This window comes from Oreochromis niloticus, linkage group LG18 (assembly GCF_001858045.2).
Source record: "Oreochromis niloticus isolate F11D_XX linkage group LG18, O_niloticus_UMD_NMBU, whole genome shotgun sequence".
NCBI classification, from domain to species: domain Eukaryota; kingdom Metazoa; phylum Chordata; class Actinopteri; order Cichliformes; family Cichlidae; genus Oreochromis; species Oreochromis niloticus.
In genome coordinates, this window is record NC_031982.2 from 4,132,233 (window position 1) to 4,152,421 (window position 20,189).

General features: G+C 39.5%; 1 protein-coding gene across 6 annotated transcripts in view; it reads right to left on the reverse strand.

The window, feature by feature from the left end:
• LOC100693458 (solute carrier family 12 member 7) overlaps window positions 1-20,189 on the reverse strand; it is a 38,496-nt gene that overhangs the window by 11,925 nt on the left and 6,382 nt on the right. For 4 of the 6 annotated variants that reach the window (XM_005457980.3, XM_005457982.4, XM_003453165.5 and 1 more), the window contains 10 exons: window positions 12,878-12,969; window positions 12,291-12,416; window positions 7,604-7,750; window positions 6,229-6,283; window positions 5,083-5,213; window positions 4,867-4,979; window positions 4,677-4,781; window positions 1,126-1,313; window positions 842-1,006; window positions 613-711 (listed from right to left, as the gene is read on the reverse strand). In XM_005457980.3, the coding sequence (XP_005458037.1) occupies window positions 613-711; window positions 842-1,006; window positions 1,126-1,313; window positions 4,677-4,781; window positions 4,867-4,979; window positions 5,083-5,213; window positions 6,229-6,283; window positions 7,604-7,750; window positions 12,291-12,416; window positions 12,878-12,969 (1,221 nt within the window). Of the gene's footprint in view, window positions 1-612; window positions 712-841; window positions 1,007-1,125; window positions 1,314-4,676; window positions 4,782-4,866; window positions 4,980-5,082; window positions 5,214-6,228; window positions 6,284-7,603; window positions 7,751-8,628; window positions 8,786-12,290; window positions 12,417-12,877; window positions 12,970-20,189 lie in introns of those variants that run through there. The other 2 variants (XM_005457981.4, XM_025900447.1) reach the window with 2 other exon arrangements.

Genomic DNA, 20,189 nt, shown 5'->3' on the forward strand with positions numbered 1-20,189 from the left:
GCTGATGTCATCACTGACGTCAAACCTTTCTCAAATTTTTAGTCAAAGTAATAAGTCGTCGTGCATGACCCATTACATCTCAGTTATCATCACACCTGAGGAAACCTGGTTTTCTGCCTTTCTCCTCAGACACTAGTGTTTCAGTTTCTTCAGCTGTAGAGTTTTCCTGCTCTTGTAACGTAGTAATGTAGCAGTGTCACCTCTTTCTCCACTACACCTCGAGATAAATAGGTTCCCTAATGCTGACCAACAGGGATTATTAGTGGAAACAGTGGTTTTACTTTAAATTACTTCTTAATCTCAGCTAAAAATGAGACCAAGAAGACAAGAAGTGGTGTCCCCCCAAACCCACCAAGCATGCCTTTACACTTGAACACTCGTGTGAATAAGCAATTAACCCTTGGGAACACCAAGAGAGTCTTGCACTGCCACACCTGATGTCCAACTTTCCCCCACTGGTCTTTCAGGTCTGGGAGGATCAAGAACCACAAGACTCCAGAGGGGCCTTTTCTGGATTTGCTCCTTGGGGAACCAGTGGCAGTGGAAGAGTTTCTGGGTGTTCCTGTAGCAGTTCCACATACACAATCAACACATTCAGAATCTCGAGGATACAGATGAAGGATGTGGTGAGAATAGCCAGTATGGTTCCTATTGGGATGGATCTCTGGGCGTCTCTGAGATCACCTGACCTGTTAGAACCAGCCATTATACCTGAAACACAACACAAATTTTACTCATGTAAATGCATTAAAACTACAATTCCTCACGCTCAAGTCCCTTTAAACATTTATCCTAAATGATTTCACATCTTTGTATAATGTGACCACAGTAAATTGTCTACCTGTGACAGAAGGGAAGTATATTCCCACCAGCAGAGTGAAGTAGGTGGCCCAATCGTTGAAGACGTAGTTCTTAAGTTTGTCGTTGTTGGCCTCGGCTGGTACAGAAGACAGGTTTTTCTTCTCTATCACCATGTTGTCTGGGCCATAATTGCCCCACAAGTTGTCTAAAGGAAAGACAAGCACAGACTGGATAATCAGAATTTACTGTAGAAAAAAAGTTTCATTTAGCCTGACTGTGACATAGGAGGAACTCTCAGTGGATTTTTGCTTGATGATGACACACCATTGATGACTTCCCCCAGGACTCCCGGTGTGGCCTGGATCTCGGTCAGGTTGTTTAAGGCGAAGTACTCGTCACAGGTTGCGTTGGGATATGGACTGTCACAAAAAAGCTTCCAGAGCTCCACATCTGTTTTTGCGCACTTTTCAAACATTTCATTCTTCAGAGTGCGATTCCCCAACAGACAGACACTAGAGGAGAAAAAGAGATTAAGCATTTCATAACTTGTTGCAGACACAGCCCCCCCGCATGACAAAGGAGTGTCTAATTATTATTTCTTATTGTCAGATTAGATTCATCCATGTGCATTCCACGAGGGCGACAATCTAAAATCCACCCATCCATTGTCTTCCGCTTATCCGGGGCTGGGTCGCGGGGGCAGCAGCCTAAGCAGAGAAGCCCAGCCTCTCCCCAGCTACCTCCTTCAGCTTGTCCGGGGAATACCAAGGCATTCCCAGGCCAGCCGAGAGATATAATCTCTCCAGCGTTTCCTGGGACATGCCTGGAACACCTCACCCAGGAGGCGCCCAGAAAGGCGGCTCTACTCTGAGCCCCTCCCGGATGGCGGAACTTCTCACCCTATCTCTAAGGGAGAGGCCAGCCACCCTTCGTAGGAAGCCCATTTCTGCCACTCCTCAATCTCGTTCTTTCGGTTGCTACTCACAGCTTGTGACCACAGGTGAGGGTAGGGACGTAGATCGACCGGTAAATTGAGAGCTTCGCTTTTACACTCAGCTCTCTCTTCACCACAACAGACTGGTACAGCGTCCGCATCACTCCAGCCGCAGCACCAATCCATCTGTCGATCTCCCGCTCGCTTTGGCGTCACTCGTGAACAAGACCCCGAGATACTAAAACTCTTCCACTTGGGGCAAGAGTGGTCCCTGACCCGGAGTGGGCACTCCCCTCTTTACTGGCTGAGAACCATGGCCTCAGATTTGGAGGTGCTGATTCTAATTCCCACCGCTTCACACTTGGCTGCGAACTGCTCCAAAACAACCTGAAGGCCATCAGCTGATGAAGCCAACAGAACCACATCATCCGCGAAAAGCAGAGATGAAACTGTGAGACCACCCAAGTGAAAGCCTTCCACCACTTGGCTATGCCTAGAAATTCTGTCCATAAAAATTATGAACAGAATCGGTGACAAAGGGCAGCCCTGGCGGAGCCCATCACCCACGAGGAACGAGTCCGACTTATTGCCGGCTATGCGGACCAAGCTCTTGCAACGGTATTATAAGGATCGAAAAACACCCCTTAATCCTGGAGAACCCCCCACAGGACATCCCGAGGGTCTAAAATCTCAATCTAAAATAATTATAGCGTCTTGCCTCATCTGACTTTGTCTATCATCAAGACAGTTTGTTTACTGCACCCATTTATTCTTTTTGAGCATACCACTCAGGTATGTCTGTCTGTGGAACAGGTGCTAGCTTTACAGATACATATTGGTGTCAGAATTTGAAGATGTTCAGTGCAGTACTGAGTAAAGGACAGCAGAAGTAACGGTGCCAAAGTATTCAAGATCCCTTCCAACTTTACACTCTTGTTACAGTCGCCATCTCTTGGATGTCTTATGTAAATTTCAAATACCCATGCTAATACATACAATCTTTTTTTTTAATAGTATCTAATTTTGAACAAAAAGCAAAGAAAACCAGCTGAAAGAGACTATAAACGACAGTTTTACTTTTGTGCAAGGAAAACAGATCTCATACAGTTACTCTAAGGCTACGTTCACACTGCAGGTCTTAATGCTCAATTCCGATTTTTTGATCAAATCCGATTTTTTTGTCTGCTTGTTCACACTACAAATAAAATGCGACAGCAAACGCGCTCTAGTGTGAACGCTCAAAGCGGCCCGCATGCGCAAAAGAAGAATTCACACACAACGCGCTGTGTTTAGACCCAGAGCAAACAATATTGTTTGACTGATGGCCCTTAATATAAAGACTTCAGACTTTCCGTTTCCCAATTTTTGCTTTAAGTTATTTTGTTATTTACATAATAATGTAAATAACCTAATAATTATCCTTATTGCTGTTTTAGAGAGGAGCGGTGCTTCAAAGGATAGTTGCAGATTTCTGTCAGAATCTGCAGATTATACAGTACAAATAAAATGTTCACGTTTCTCCAACGTTGTCTTCCCAACAGTTTCACTAACATCTACACTGGATGGCCAGGAAGCGTTCGCGATGTCTTCTCGGACGCTTCTCCGGCGCTGATAATTGGCATCTGTCTCGTGTCAGTGACGTAAAAGACGGATTTAATGCGACATGACCGTTCAAACAGCAGTCGCTTTCTAAAACATCGGATATGTATCGGATTCAGTACCACATATGAAAGTGACCCAGATCGGATTTGAAAATATCGGATTTGTGCCGTTCACACTGTCATACCATGATCGGATATGGGTCGCATAGGGTCAAAAAAATCGGATTTGATGCGCTTTCGCCTGCAGTGTGAACGTAGCCTAAGATGTTATTTTAAGGTTTTCCTAAAACTCCCTGAAGTCTTCAGTTTCTCCCATATTGGCTTCTTTGCATTGGCTCCCTGTTAAATCTAGAATCACATTTAAAATCCTTCTCCTCTCTTACAAGGTCTTGAATAATTAGGCACCATCTTATCTTAATGACCTCATAGTACCATATCAACCCAATAGTGCACTTTGTTCTCAGACTGCGGGTTTACTTGTGGTATTTAAAAATAGATTGGGACGCTGAGCCTTCAGCTTTCAGGCCCCTCAGGAGACAGACACTATCTCTAACTTAAAGATTAGATTCAAACTTTTCTTTTTGATATTGCTTGAGTTAGGGCTGCATCACTTGACACCGAATCCTCCATTAGTTATGGTGCAGTTATTGGTTTTCACACTCATACTTTCATTGTGTATAAGTAATGAAAGGGCGTATCTTGTACTTCCTAACCTCACCCCCAGCTGATCATTGCAGATGGCCGCCGTCCCTGAGCCTGGCTCTGCCAGAGGTTTCTTTCTGTTAAAAGGGAGTTTTTCCTTCCCACTATTGCCAAAACGCTTTCTCACAGAGGATCATCTGATTTCAGGGTTTACCTTATTAAAATAAATATAAAGCATGTACTGAATTGAATCTCAACTCTTCAAAAGCTGTATATCACTGCACCATTTTCCTCCCCCTTACATATGAACTGAAATCTGACTGTACAGTGTGCAGAAAGACAGAAGCTGTTTTTCATATTTTTTCCCTTCTATTCACCAGATGAAGACAACTCATATCAGAGGTTAAAATACACATCTGACAGAATGCATCTAAAAGGTGTTTCAAGTTATGTGATTGTTTCTTGCAGCTTCACACAATCACGTATAAACACTTACCCAAGTACTTAAAACAAACTTTGTAGTGGTTGCAAACTAACTAACTAATCCAGTTCCTTATCTTAGAAAAAGGATAAATCAGCTGTAGTACAATAAATTGCTTAAAATGTATCTGTAAGCACTGACAGTACGTGATTTTCACTGTCAGAGCAAACATGCCAGCACTTCATAAAAAGTGGTTGCTCAGCCATTAGTCACTCACCTAAAGTTTGAGGGTTTGATGGCCGTCTTGATGGCTCCTGCATAAGTGGCCATGATAGACAGAACCACACAGGACAGAAACACCAGAGCCAGCTTGTTTACATACCTGCAGACAGAAGGAGAGGGCCAAATGTGAGCCTGTGCGGTGTGTTCTTTTGTTTGTGTGTGTCAGATGGTGAATGGAAACTTACTTCACCCCTACAAACACAACCAGTGCCATCAGGAGCAGGCAGCAGGTGCCATAGATTCGCATGTCGTTGGCCGTTGTTTCTTTGACCACTTTTTCTGGTGGAATGATGTAGAGCTGGTAGATTGTAAAGAGAAAAATCAGATCGATCGAGGGATTAATGTGCAATCAGAAGGGCACTGACATGGCTGCCTCCTTGTAGGACATAGAGTTTACAAACCAAAAGAATCTCTATGGTTCCAAGAATGTACAAGGATCCAGCGAAGGTGGTTCCCAGGTACAAACAAAGTCCCACAGCACCTCCAAACTCTGGACCCAAGGATCTGGAGATCATGTAATATGAGCCACCAGCTGTCAAGAAGTGATTAAAAAATAAATTTTTACTGGTTTCATATCTACACATACACAAATGTAGAAAAATAAATAATGTAAATAAAATGCAAATAAAGTTTCCAGTGACAAACTAATAGTTGCCTGAGTTCCTGTGTTCATAGACCATAAAACTGTTTCAGAATGTTTTCTTTTAGCTCACAGGGATTACTTGCATCATGCTGACCTCGCTGTTTGATATAAACATCGATTATTTTACCAGCATCTACATAACATAAAATAACAGAAAATATGGATAATTGGTCCCCTTTAAAATTGGGCTCTGTCTATTTGCAGCTTTTGTGCATTACATTAGATTTCATATATTAGCTACTGAGAATATTCCACCTGAGAATTTTCCGTATTTAAATATCTCCAGAGTACCAAACTCACCATATCAAGTTATTCTGAGATTGTCAGAGCCCAACCGATTCAGGATTTTTAAGACTGATATTTGGTGATATAAAAATCCAATATTCCGACATATCGAACAATTTTTTCTCTTTCATACACAAAACAAACTGATCTGGCCACTGTTTGTTATGTGCATTTAGTTATTTACTCATTTGTGCTAAATGTATAAACTGTATGTATGTATCAAGTGGTTGTTGTGTTTGTGGTATTACAAACAAGTGTGTTGCCAACAGGGAAAATGCAGAGTGTCCCTTCTGGACAAGCTATGCAACACTGACACTCATAACATCAATGCCTCTTCTTTACTTTTTCTATAATCGAAATCAGATGCCAATACCAATCTATCAGCAAATAGCAGATATTGGCTGATAACACTGGCATGCCAAAAAATTGGTTGTTCTCTACACAGCGTGCAGAATTAGCTTGCTCTCACACAACGATATAGTTTAAAAAATATTTTGTATGCTAGCATAGCTAAATTCAAACGCTGTATAATCTCACTCACAATTGCAGCTATTTTTTTAGACTGCATGTGCATACATCTCTTGGACCGTAAAAGCAAATCAAATAATTCATTATGTACCTGGGACAACTCCATTTGTTGCAATGGCACTCATTGATATAGCTGTAAGCAATGTCTGCATGAAAAAAGCAAAAGAAAACAGGACAGATGATCACCAGTGGATGGTTTGTAAAAGCAACATAAAAGAAAGAAAAATAAATGAAAATAACATTGACCAGCTTGTGTTTTCATTGTAAAAAGAAATAAGTTGTCAAGGTGCAAGCATCATGCTCAGATAATAGTTCTTTGAGTTGCAGCTGAGCGGAAGTATAATGTGTTATTAAAATACAAAGTAAGTAGTGCAAATACCTGAAAACAGTCACTGAAGTCTCTGATTAGAATTAGGAATGCAATAATGTGAAACAAAAAAGCATGCAGAGTACTAAATACTATGTTGTTTTGTGGAATATGCCAGTGAAAAAACATTCCAGCCTTTTGTTTCCACTCCATCAAACACAAATAGTTGCCTAAATTTAGCAGAATCAGTGAAAGCACCAGTGTCAATCTGAGTGTGACTGAGGGCCACGCTGAAAATCAGAAACACTGAAGTACAGTCATATATTTATGTGTTTTGTATTTATTGTACTTAGTCAAGAAAAATAAGCTTGATTGTCTCACTCTGCAATGTTTGAGTTTTACTCAAACACTGTTGGAAAATTCATTTAAAAAAATGAAAGCTATGAAAGCTAAAGTTTTGCTGCACCGTACAGCCAAGCTCTGTGCAGTGAAACTGGTTACAAATAGCAACAAATAAAAAACCGCATATAAACTTTGTTTCTCCAGAGAGATTCAAACAGCGAGAGAGTCTCTGTTTCCAGGAGATTTGTTCTAGAAGGTTTCTCCAAGGTTTTACTGAATGAGCCCTTCTGTTAGGAAGCGTCTTTTCACTTCACTGACTTTCTGCCCGTTGCCCCGCTAACGGGGAGGAACTTTAAGTGTAAAACACAGACACAAGAAAAACGACACCACTGGCATCATCACCTCTATCGCCCGTCATCTCTTTGGTGTGGAGCATGAGAGCGTGGCAGGGTGAGTCTATAATGTAAGGGGGTTGTAGTTTGCAGATTGTTCGCATCACATCACATGAGTGCTGAGCATTCAAGTTCAAACTTTGAAACAGACACTTCTCTGTCTGGCCATCTGGAGCTACTGACGTATGAGCTGCGGTTGTAAATAAAACTGGTTTTCTGCTCGTTTTGGGGACTCGGACAAAGACATTAATGCTCAGCACACCATAAATTCAGAGGAGCTGGGATTGGTGTGCCGTAAATCTCACACTCAATCACAGCTACGTCACTGATGGCTGGCCAAGAGGGACAGTTCGTTTAGCACCACTGCCACATTTTGAGACAAATTAAGCAGGCCAGCTTGTCATCTGAAGCTGTCAATTACTCACGCAGATGCAGCACATGGAGACAATGGCGAAAGATCCGAGAATTCCTGCTGTGCCGACAATCCAGGTGAGACGCAGAAAGAGAATCACCCCCAGAATGTTCTGCATGCAGGGCAGGTAGACCCCAATGAATGTTCCCATATGGGGGACCTGCCGACAGACAAACACACATGCACAAAGGTGAGAGTGAGTCTCGAATCATTTCACTGTTACTGAGGAGATTCTTTTTTTTTTTTTACTGTAAACATGAGAGTAGGCTGCAATGTGGGGAAATCCAACATGTGTCCCTCCACACAGCCACACCAAGCCACTTAAAAAACTTCTTCTCATTCAAAGTGTTAAATTACAAAGCACATCCTGCATTTAACATTACTGTATGTTTACAGTGCTTCAGCATGTTATCCTCTGTTTAAGATGCATCAAATTTAATGCTTACTTACTTCTAGTTAAAGCTAAAAATAATTTCTTGCGTTTTCAAAGACTCTACAGTCAGATTTTGGTGGTCATCATGCCCAGGGTTAGCGTCAGGTTTTCTTTTAGCCACGTGCCGTTTCACAAAATGAAACACTCACCAAAAAGTAAGGGAACAACTAAATCATACATCCTATCTTGATTGGTGAAAAATCAAGTTACTGACTACACTGTATGACAAAGGTCAGCAGAAACCAAAATCATCAGCACAAAATATGACATTATTCACTTTTATTTTAATTACATGCGTATAAAACTTGTCGATAGGTTAAACAGTTTTACTGCAGAAAATAAGGCTAAAAAAATAGTATTTTCGAGATAACCTTGTACTTAACACAACTTGCAGAAAATGAAAAAATCAGACGGAAAATATGAAAAATGAAATCACACTGAAGCTGTCATTTACCGACTGTAACATCAAGGCTCATTAAAAACACCAGCAGGGTCGCATAACCTGAATGATTTAAGTGCAGTATAGCATTAGCAATGCGGATTACAATAGACAAGCACATACATACTGTATACGCACGCCTCCACAAACACCAAAGAGTACGTACCATTTTCTGACATGCAAACATTGTGTCCTGTGCTTTCTCCATTACACTCAGCTGTTTGTCAAAATGCTGCAAAGTGCCTGCTGTGGATTTCCAAACCTCCCACATCTTCTCCTTTCTGTTACACTGCCTTGCTCTCCTGCCTGTTTTCTTCCCTTCACTGGCTCTATGCTGTCTGAGCCGTTTAAGTTAAAGGTCCAGATCCTCTACAGAGCTCTCAGCTATCATTCAGGGGGCGGGTTTTAGTCAAACATCATCAATGCTTCCACATAGAGGAACAGACCAAGGTCCCACTGTCTTGTCAATGACTAATGATGTTTTTGACTTTAGCAAAACCACAAAAGGGACAGAAATTGTTGGAATGAAAGTGTCTTCTCAGTTAAAAGCCCGCTTTCTGCAGCACGTACAACTTTTGCCACAAAGCAGTCAGTTTTGAAACATATTTTATTGTGTGTGTGTGTTTTTTTTTTAAACCTGTAGACCTGTGTTCAAAGACTAGCTGTTTCTCTGTGTATCCGGTTAATAAGCCACTCTAACAGACTATTGGCAGTAGCTTGACAGTTATCAAAGTCACCCACCCAGGTAACATCTGTACAGACGTTTTACCAGGAAAAATGTTGTAGTTTTTCTCTTCAGTTTGAGTTGAAGAAAATTGGTCTTCCTGATCACATTTCCATACCAGGCAGTTTATTTAAGCACAAAGGAGATGAAATCAATCTTATGACTTAATGAAGGTGGTTGTTAACAATCTCTCATCCAAGTCCTGATAAAAAGAAACAACTGTTAATGCGCTGTATGTTTGGTTTATTGCATCTTGTATTGAACTGGCTGCCTGCACTGTATTTGTAAAATCCCCAGCTCTATCACATGAAGCTCAAGTGATTAAAGATGGATAGATTTAAAAAAAATCTGAACATGTAGTCTTTTCTGCCTCAAACTCTTCTGTTTTCTCTCTCTGTCCCACCATTTGACCTATTTTCACTCGCTCTTGGCTCAGTTTTTGTTCACTAGTTTTTGGCAATATTTTCAAAGCAACTGAAAGATTTTAGGAGTGTGAGACCTTGAGGAGGATTATGGTAAGACATTCAGACTAACGGTTCACAGAATGAGTTTCCACCTCCGGTTGATGTGGGCCTAATCTGTGAACAAAGTGAAAAAATATCATTGCAGTCCATCGTCGTCATTGTGCACAGTGCAGAAGAAGCAACAAGCAGGCCTTTGGGCTCCTATTGTTCATGTTTGTGTTGCTGTCAGTCCTTTAGCTTAACTTATGTTGAAGACACCAGAAATCAAACAAACTACTGCATCTCAAAAAAAATCTGAATATTATGAAAAATGTTCTTATTTTTTTAAATTTAACTCAATAAGATAAATTTCCAAAAAGTCTATATTCATTATATGAAAAGTAAATGTTAAAGGGTGTGGCTTACAGCTCATGGAAATCAAAGAAAATGGTCATTTGGACTAAATTCCCATTCAAACAGCATAAAGATGTACGTCTTGGTCCAGTTCTGTACATGTAACCGTGGTCGGGGAAAGACTGATGACTCAGCAGTTGTTCAGATGACGATTATCAACAGCACCCACAATGAGGATAAACCACATAAGGTCATTGCTGAAAAGGCTGGCTGTTTGCAGGGTGCAGTAATAAAGTATATTAATGGAAAGCTGACTCGGAGGAAAAAGTGTGGTACAAAAAGGTGCATAAATAACAGGCCTGACTGCAGCTTTGATGTCGATTATGATGTTTGACGACGTCATGTTCGTTTCAAGAGCTCTGGAGAACTTTGCAAGCAACGGTCTGATGCTGGTTGCATCGAGAACCATCATGCACCGACGTCTTCAGGAAGGGAGCTACTATCGTCATACACCTAATTTCAAGCCACTCCTGTAACGGAAACATCAAAAGCTTTTCACCTGGCCTAAGAACAAAAGAAACTGGACTGATACCCAGCAGTCCAAAGTCCTCTTTTTGATGAATGTAAGGTTTGTATTTCTTTTTGAAATGAGGGTCCTCTCGTCTGGAAGAAGTGGAGAAAGCATAGAATCCGAGGTGTTTGAAGCCACTGAAAATAAAATCCACACTTTCCCACTTTATTAATTGCATTGCAATAACATCTACTGGTGTTTTTAACGATAGCTGTTTTTAAAAATCTGCTAGTACTAGTTAATACGCAAGTTAAACGACAAAACAATAGGGCAGCAAGGTGATGTTTGCATGTTCTCCCCATGTATTTGTGGCTTTTCTCTGGGTACTCTGTCTTCATCCCGCAGTTCAAAGACATGCAGTTAGTTTGGTTAGGTTAATTAGTGATTCTAAATTGCCTGTAGGTTTGAATGTGGCTGCAAATGGCTGTCTGTCTCTCTACATTAGGCCTGTGACAGATGGATGTCCTTTGACAGCTGGGATATGCCAGGCCCCTGGGATCCTGAACCGGATAAGTGTAAGAAAATGGTTTGCTGGATGGATAAAAAGATAATTAAAGCTATCATCTTGAAATAAACAACACCATAGGGTACTTTAAAAGGCTGGTTTCAAAACATGGAAACAACATAAACTAAATGTAAGGATTAAATATCTTCTTATTTGGTATAAGGATGCAGTAATAGTAACTTAACTAACATAGAGTAACTTTACAGTCTGATCCTTAAAATTGTGGGTCTGTGTCTGTATCTCAACACTTTCTGACTGCACTGTTTAGCATAAAACGTCTGGTCTCTATAGATAATTACCACTTCACAACAACTTCTTGGGGTTATTTTTCATATTAACTCAACCTTTGAACTTGAGGATCAAAATTAGGATGTTTACACAGCTGCTGTGTACTCTGCTAATTCGATTCAGTGAACTGAATGAAACACTAAACGTCCTTTTTTGTTTATGCTGCCTTTTAGAGCATGTTTCATGGAATTGTATCATAAAAAAACATGCTTGTCCACCGGGACATTATGGCGGCCTTTACACTAGTTCAAAAAAGAAAAAGGAAAAAATATCATCAACATCAAGACATAATAAAAGTTATCTTGTCCTTGGTAAAAAGACAGGACCAGGACACATTGCAGTCACTGAGTTAAATGCTCACAAATGAACTGAAGCAATGTCTATAATGATGTTAGGGTGGCTTAATGTGGAGAAACTGATATTCTGCTGAAATTTCACTTGTTTTACCCAAATCTGTTTTTTTCTAAAAGAGGAAAAGCATTTTTCACTGTTTTTATTCTATCATCTATTCATCTATCTATGTGTGTCTTATTCGATGACAGTTTTGAATAATGTTGCACATGGCCCAAAAACTAAAAGAAGTTTGATGATGTCCAGAGTCTACTGAACATCTCTTTCACATAATACAATCCAGTCTTTAGATATGTTAATGAGCTGCTGGTTACATTTTATGCTGAAACAGAATGTGCTTGTATATCGAAAAATAAAAACAGGATGGTAGATGAAAAAGATAAGCAGATATTCCAGACGAAAAGAAAGGCCTTCTTGTGTACAGATGTAATCGGTGCTGAAATTTTATTGCAGATGATAAAAATCCTGCCAGAACAGATCTCAGCAGAAAGCACTCTGAGTGTTGAGGACTACTCTAAGGACTATGAAGGCGCAAAGCACGCATGCTTTTATTAATCAAAGTTCTGCTGGCTCAAAAACAGGAGTCACGTACCATGACTGCAGCCCTCCTGACTCCATCCTCGGCTTCCTCATGCTCACGAACACCCTGGGTTAGGTTGGTGTAATTAGCCAGTTTGTTGAGAAAAGATGAAACCATGGGGGTACTGTCCATTTCTTCCTGTAATCAGACAGAGAACATATAAAAATAAAGAATAATTCAGGCCTTTCAAGCACGACCATGAAATATTTCCTATAGTATGCTCCTTACAGACTCCCTTTATTGACTCCAAGATCTTTATTGTGTATGTATGTAGCACATTTTCCATGTACGAATGACTTTTTTAAGGCCAGTGAGTGAACAGACTTTAAGATAACTGAGACCTTCTCAGACTGATTTTGTATATGAGAGATTTGGGACAAACTAAACAGAAGCACTCAATGATCTTTATTGTAAAAATTTAAAAACTGCAACCATCTGGTCACACAGTCCTGTCTTTAACTTTTGTGACGCTGCTTGTTAATAATGTTACATAATAACAAAAACTTACTATATCTTAGATACCATTTAAATTGTTAGCAGCATGTTTTGGTCTATACGTATTAAAAACAGACAAATCATTCATTTTTAATTTATCTTACCTCAAACAAGGCCATGTTCTTGCCTTCATAGTATGTCTCTGTGTCCATGTCTGGGTTGATGAATGCAGAGGACTCTCTCCGGTTGTCATCTTCTTTTGAGTTAAAAAAGGAGAAAAAAGAAAGAACCAATGAATAAACAGGCAAGAGGCTGACAGAATCATCAGATGTGTATTTTCATTTGGATTTAACTAATTGTCACTGCAGAATTAGCTTACTGACCGCCTCTTGTATGTTGATGTTATAACTGGTTGCTCTTAAACAAGGACAGAGTTGTAGAAGACTTCAAAAAGGTGCGAGTCTACCTGGACCAACACTGTCATCAGTTCTTAGTGAAATTAATGGGTGTTTTTCTATGTAGGCTACTTGTCTCATTTTCAGCACGGTAATCCTAGTGAGCAGCCAGCGTCACCCATACTCATCCCCATGAGTATTCCATGTTTTGTTTTGTTTTTTACTGTTAGCACGTAAATAAATGTGTCACGGCTGGTGTGATCCTATTGATGGATCTCTGTCAGTATTATGTTAGCAACGTTACCAGAACCAATGATAGTCTGCTGTCCAAAGTCTCTCTAATAGTTAATGCAAATGACCTGCATAACTACTACTCTTACTGACCACGAAAGACCGATGACACATCAGGGGCAGTAACTGCGGTTTAATGTCGTCCCAAGGATTCCTAAGTATGGGTTTTGTTGGACCTGTACATCAAACTACTGGGCCAGAGCTGCAACCATTGCCTTTGTAAAAACAGCACGAGACTACATTACATGGTTCAGGCTGTATTTGATATAGCTGTACTCTGTGATAACTGTGTCGAGTACCATTTATAGAGAATCAGGGGTCAAAGGTTTGATCCCCTGCAGACAAATGAAGGCTTTGGCCACACTTTAAGCTTTTAGTTTTGCTAACAGCTTTTGTATGCCACTTAAAGACACAGTGGCTTAGATTAACATTATGACTGGCCTGTTCAGACTGGCTTCTTTTGCCCCTGGTTGTCATGCAGTGATCTTTGACTGTTAGATATGGCATATTATCACACTCACATCACAGTGTTGTAGGCTACTCTGTCGCCTTGAAGAGCCCAGGGACTTACATGGATTTGGTGATTGTTGAAGATAAATGAATGAGGATAGTGTACCGTAGATGAACATGACATAGTGAAGATTGTAAGAAAATTTCGCTTGCGGTATTGAGTGAGGAAGAATATTGGTATGAAAGCTGCATTTTCAACATTCATGCAACAAAAAATATAAAAATATACAGCAAGACACTCTGGCTTTTAAAATAAGATTACAGAAGGGTGATATACCCAGGGTTATAGAGTCGGGGCAACAGTTTTGCTCAGATAGCCTCTTCTAAACTGGGACTATTGCTCAATATTCAGTACTATTATCTAGGGAGACCATATCAAAGATAGCATGTGACTAGTACATTTTGTTATATGGGGATATTCTGAGATGCAATAAACAGCTTTCAAATGTTCATCTCAGTGATGCAACCCACCAAGAGGCAGGATATCATTGGAAAACAACAATGAGATAGTGATTATATAGGCTACTGTAAGCCTGCCACTAACAGCTGTTTAAGTCCAATGGCATATCATAGGATGAGGTTGCTCATAAACACACATCCAGACATTCCACTTCTACACAGAGAAGCTCTTGGCTGTCCCACTTTACAAGTGTTGTTAAGTGTTGTCCAAAGAGTGATGAATTGTGTGTGTAAGCATTCATACAGTTTTAGTGACCAAACCAGAATAGAGGATATGCCATGTTTGATACTGCACTAGGGCTGCCACGATTAGTCGACTAGTCACGATTACGTCGACTATCAAAATCGTCGACGACTAATTTAATAGTCGACGCGTCGTTTGAAGCTTTGTAAGATCACAAAAGACGCAGGAATAAGTAGTAGGATTTGAGAGTGTAATAACGGACTGAAACAGAAGATGGCAGCACTGCATGTACAAGGATGCCCGCTGCCCTTAAAGGCAAAAGAAGAAGAAGAAGCTGTGTCCCAGAATTCATAGCGCGGCCCTGCTCAGTTTCCAACAATGGCGGCAGCTAGTTAGTTTTAATATTACTCTTATTATTCTTTCTGGGTCACAAAATAAACGTTTAACACGTTTTCAGGCGAGAATGTAGCTGTGTAAACTTCAAATATCTGCTCAGTTTATCAAGACACCGCATATTTTCAAAAGCGCTCAGACGTTTTCGGAGACATCGGTTACACACAGCTCGATAGCTAGCCGGGGACAAGGCTCACTAGAGCCGGTGAGAACACCGGACTCGTTTTCAAACCCACCGCTGTCTTTCACTACTCAGGTTAAACATGATATATAAGTCACTTAGATAACTTAAAAATGTTATTGTTTGGCTTTTTTTTAGTATTTTATTTGTTCCTGGCTAAATCAGTTTGGCTGAGATTAAAGTTTTAATTTTACACAGCTGAATAAACGTCAAGCAGACAACTGATTATCAGAAGTGTGAGATGCTCGAGAATATACTTCGGTGTCCTGTTATATTTTAGATAGCAAGGAGCAGACGGCTGAGTTTATTAAACTCCACCGAAACAATCTGCAGATTTCATTAAAATTTAATAAACTATCATCTTGTCTTTATTTTTAGTTAGCGCATACCTTAAACACTGTAGCTGTAAGCTAATGATAGTCATTTAAGAGCAGATGCATGCTGGTGCAATAAGCTGTACGTTTTACGTCCAATGGATGCATGATCTGATTAGTCGACTAATCACAAAAATAATCGGTGACTAGTCGACTATCAAAATAAGCGTTTGTGGCAGCCCTATACTGCACATAAGGTTGTTTGCTTTGGGTCATTAGTTGCTCCTTTTTCTTTTCGTCCACCCTTCCAATCTCTTAGCTCAAGGGTGGGGAACTCCAGGCCTCAAGGGCCGGTGTGCTGCAGGTTTTAGATATCAACCTGGGTCAACACACCTGAATCAAGTGATTAGTCCATTACCAGGCCTCTGGAGAACTTCAAGACATGTTGAGGAGGTATTTTAGCTGTGAAATCAGCTGTGTTGGATCAAGAACACATCTAAAACCAGCATGACACGGGCCCTTGAGGCCTGGAGTTGGACAAATTCAGGCTGTAGACTATCCCAGCCGTCATAGAGCGAAATATCAGCATCATTTCCTAATCAGTCCATAAAACGTCCAGACATGCATTTTCATAAAAAATCTTTTTGCATACACGAACTCTAGTCTGTTTTACTTGTAAATGTAGAGGTTTTTTCACTTTCACTCTTGCCCATCTTTCATCTGCTTTAACCCAACCCTCAAAAATGTGTTACTCTATCTGTGGTATGTATGTGTGCTTATTCATGCCCTAAAGCTATCGGTTACTAACGAAACTATATCAGCAAACTCTAACTCTAATCATATTCACTAACCTTTGATTCAATGTTACTGATCTTTAAAATTTTGTTTTTGCAAATCCTGTCTGAATTAGGGTGGCTATACCTCTGGCGGCACAGCAGATCATTTACTAATTCGACGGTTAGCGTTTCAATCCTAGGCTGCCAATTATCCTTGGGCAAGCAACTAACCCCAAGTCTCTGATGCATCCATTGGAGTGTGAACGTTAGATACGTAGAAAAAAGTGCTTGGGTGAATGAGGCAAGTTGTACAATGCTATGAGTCCTCAAGTGTAAAAATGCGCTATATAAGAACCAGCACATGTAAATTGGTTTTGAATATTGCAAAGTGAAACAGATTATCAAAAGAATGTGAAGTAAAAACTGCTGTGACTTAATGTCTAAAATGCTTTTGTATTCTGCCAAAGAGATATCAAGTAAGGTTGAATTCGAGCCGGGCTATACTTTCATGGGATAGCAATTTGTTCCACAAGATGTCGTAGATGTTGTGGCAAGCCAGTGTAACCTCAGAAGTCATTAAAAACACAGTCATAGTAAAATGACATCCTGGGTAAATTCAAAGCTTCTTAATGGGATTAAATATATCAAAAGTTCATATGTGAATACTTTTCAACAGAACCACTGGTGAAACAGAGCCTATTTCACCAGTGGTGCAAGTTTTAGATAAAAAATGTTACGTGTGAAATCTAGAAAGACAATACAAGCACACACACTACACTTCAAGGTCTATAAAGAATCGACTATTTATTAGCTGAATTACAATCCATGAACATGATATATTGTTGATCAATAGCACAAATGGGTTAGCTTGGAGTCCTATGTGTGTGTCATTGTCCAGTGTCCTTATGAGCTACTTTTTTCCTTTTCTCTTTCCCCTCACTACATAAGCAGTCGCGGCAGATGACTGCCCCGTTAAAATTGAGTTTTTCCTCCAATGGTGTCCCAGGGCACACCATCTATGAAACAAGCATTTGAAAGGGACTGCTGTACATAGCTGCATAAAGCAACGTTAATTTCAAGCCACATCTGTTGGTGTACAGTATCCCAGTTTTTTATGATCTAAACCTCACATGCCAGTGTTTAATTTTTCTAATAGTTTATTTTTGAAAACAACGTCAGATTGCATTCATTTTCTTTATAGATCTTGTCAGAACTGTTTGATGGGGAACATGGTCTGTCATCATATAGTCATGTCAGACAATTTGCAAATCATCATATTATCAGGTAAAAATCTAAAGACTTCTAAAATGGGCTGAGTTCTAAATGTCCTCTGAAAGTTCATTGAGTGAGCATAAAGGACTCTGACAGTTTGATGCAGTAATCATGTTAACCAGCAGAGGTCTCCATTTCAATATGTACAACAGCAAAATGCCACATAGGCTTTGTCTATGTACAGTAAATGTTTAATTCCATTTAAATTACTAAAACACACTAAAATCCATTTGACACATATATGTTGTTATTAAGTGTCAATTAATCTGCAAAAAACGATATGTTTGCTAAGGTGAGTATAAAAAATAATTATAAAAATTATTTTTGCAATCTGACATTTGGCACAAATATTTTTTCTTTACAGAAATATATGTTATGTTGCTTAGGATGAACAACTCACATGATCTTTGGAAAACAAGTACAAAACTCAAAACTAGACTTTTTTAAAAAAATTATTTAAAAAAAATAAAACAAACAGGTATTATAAACGACGTCTCGGAGCACACCTGCAGGACCAGCCCACCAGGTATCTGTGGCATGTGATTTGAGAGCCCCTGGGTTAGAATGACAAACAAACAAACAAACAAAAACACAAACCCAAGCCCTGTGAACACTCCCTGTACAACTTAGCTAGTGACAGTTTGACCCAAAATAGACTTCCTTTAAACAGGAAACAGGGTGGCAGCTGCTTTTGGCAGTTCTCCAACTCCAAAGGGCTAACATATGGAAAACAGAGCTACACATGATGATTTATGTCCTTTGCGCTGGAAAAAGAAGAAGGACATGAGAACCACCTCAAAATGAAACAGACAAATGCAATGAAGACATTTAATGCTGAGTTTAGGAAATCTGCTGGACTGATTAAATTACAAGAGGAGTATCTAAGGTGTAAAGAGCAACAGTGGTATAAAACTGACCGGATAAAACCACAGGTGAAAATCTCCATTTCCCATTCATGTAAACAAGGATGATAAAAACCAGTTTTGGCATGTAATTTTCATTCCCTTGTTAGGCAAATGTTTAAACACAATATTAAACTTCTTAAATAATAGTTTCAAGAATGTGCAACAGGGTCAGCTGCAAAGGTTGGTACACCAACTCACCAGTTAGGTGGTCTATGTGAATGTGATCAACCAATTTGCGTGGCATAGCTCTAAGGGAGGAAACTGTTCAGCTAACAAAGCCCTAGATTTATATTTAAATCTAGAGTCTGTAGATCCTGACTGTGGTATTCTTCTTTCTAAGGTATCAGTCACATAAGCCTAGAAACCAGGCAGTGACCCAACCAGTTGAACAATTGGTGAGTGGTTGCTCAAGGTTGCTGTCTGGGTGAAACTGCATGCAATGAAGGTGTGTACTAAATACCTCCTTGTGATTGCATTGGTTGCTAGTAGATTGCCGCTGTTGCCTGTAATTTGTATGGAAGATGCCAACTTGCCTGGAAACATTTCCTGTAGATTCTCTGAGATGCAGGAAACTTGAAAAAAAAAAATGCTACGCAAACCTTACAACCTTCACCTTATAATAAAAAGTGCCTTGAGGCAGCTGTTAATGTGATTTGTTGTGCTGTAAATAAAATAAAATTGAATTGAATTAAAAGTGAAATTTCTGCCTTACAGTAGCAATCAACACACTCCAGTTTGTCTACTGCTTGGCAAGTAGTTTGGGTGTGTCTCTAGGCCCACATGACCGGTCATCATTTCTTCTACTCCAATCTCCTTCTCTATATTCGTTTTCATAGAGGTGCCCTGTTTTTTTGAGTTTCGTCAATAAGGTTCATTCAGAAGCAAACAAATAATTTCAGCATGTGTCAAAACTACATGCTAAAACTTGACAAGGAAAAAGAGGGACAATATGAAACAGGACACTGTTCACATGACACCGGATACTTCTTTGGAAAATGATGATACCGAGTTGTTTATACAGATTGCATCTTGTCTGTTCAGTGCCGTGTATAAATCTGTGTGTGCTCATCTGTCCGAATGCAGAGCAATCTGTGACTTTTGTCTTCTCCAGAAAGGACATATTGTAAGGAGTAAAGTTGTAGTACAATGTCTTTACATTACGAGTTCTTATAGGGTCACCACTCATCTGTTGGACCTTGATAGACAGATAACAGAAGGTCTACATTGTTTGGAAACCTTTTTATTTTTCCCTCATTAGCATCAGTAAGAGATACAGGTTCTCAGGGGAGGATTTCCTGTTCATCCCCCCCCCCGCGGGCTCCAAGCAATTTTAAATAATTTCCTTGTCCTATATGTTGACATAATGTAATCTTAAAAGAGCAAAAGCACTGAAAATAAACTACTACCAAAAAATAAAAAAAATAAAAAATTATTAAATGAGGTAAAAAAAACACCCAAATCACCCACACACACAAAAAGAATGAAGCTGACTCAAATATAAAAATAAAATAGAATATAAAAATAAAGGATGAATAAATTAAAATTAAGTTTAATAATATGAAAAAGAAAAACTATGTAAATGTGTAAAATTACTACTTTTATATCACGTCACTCTGTATTATATATACATATACACACACCAGCACCAATTTATTAAAAATATTTATTTTGCAAACACATATGACAACACTATATAAAGCTGAGTCTGTACAATTCTAAAAAGCTTGAAAGTCAATATTTGGTATCAGCCCCTTGATTCTTCCACACAGTTTTCCTGGTATTCTTTAAGTAGTCTT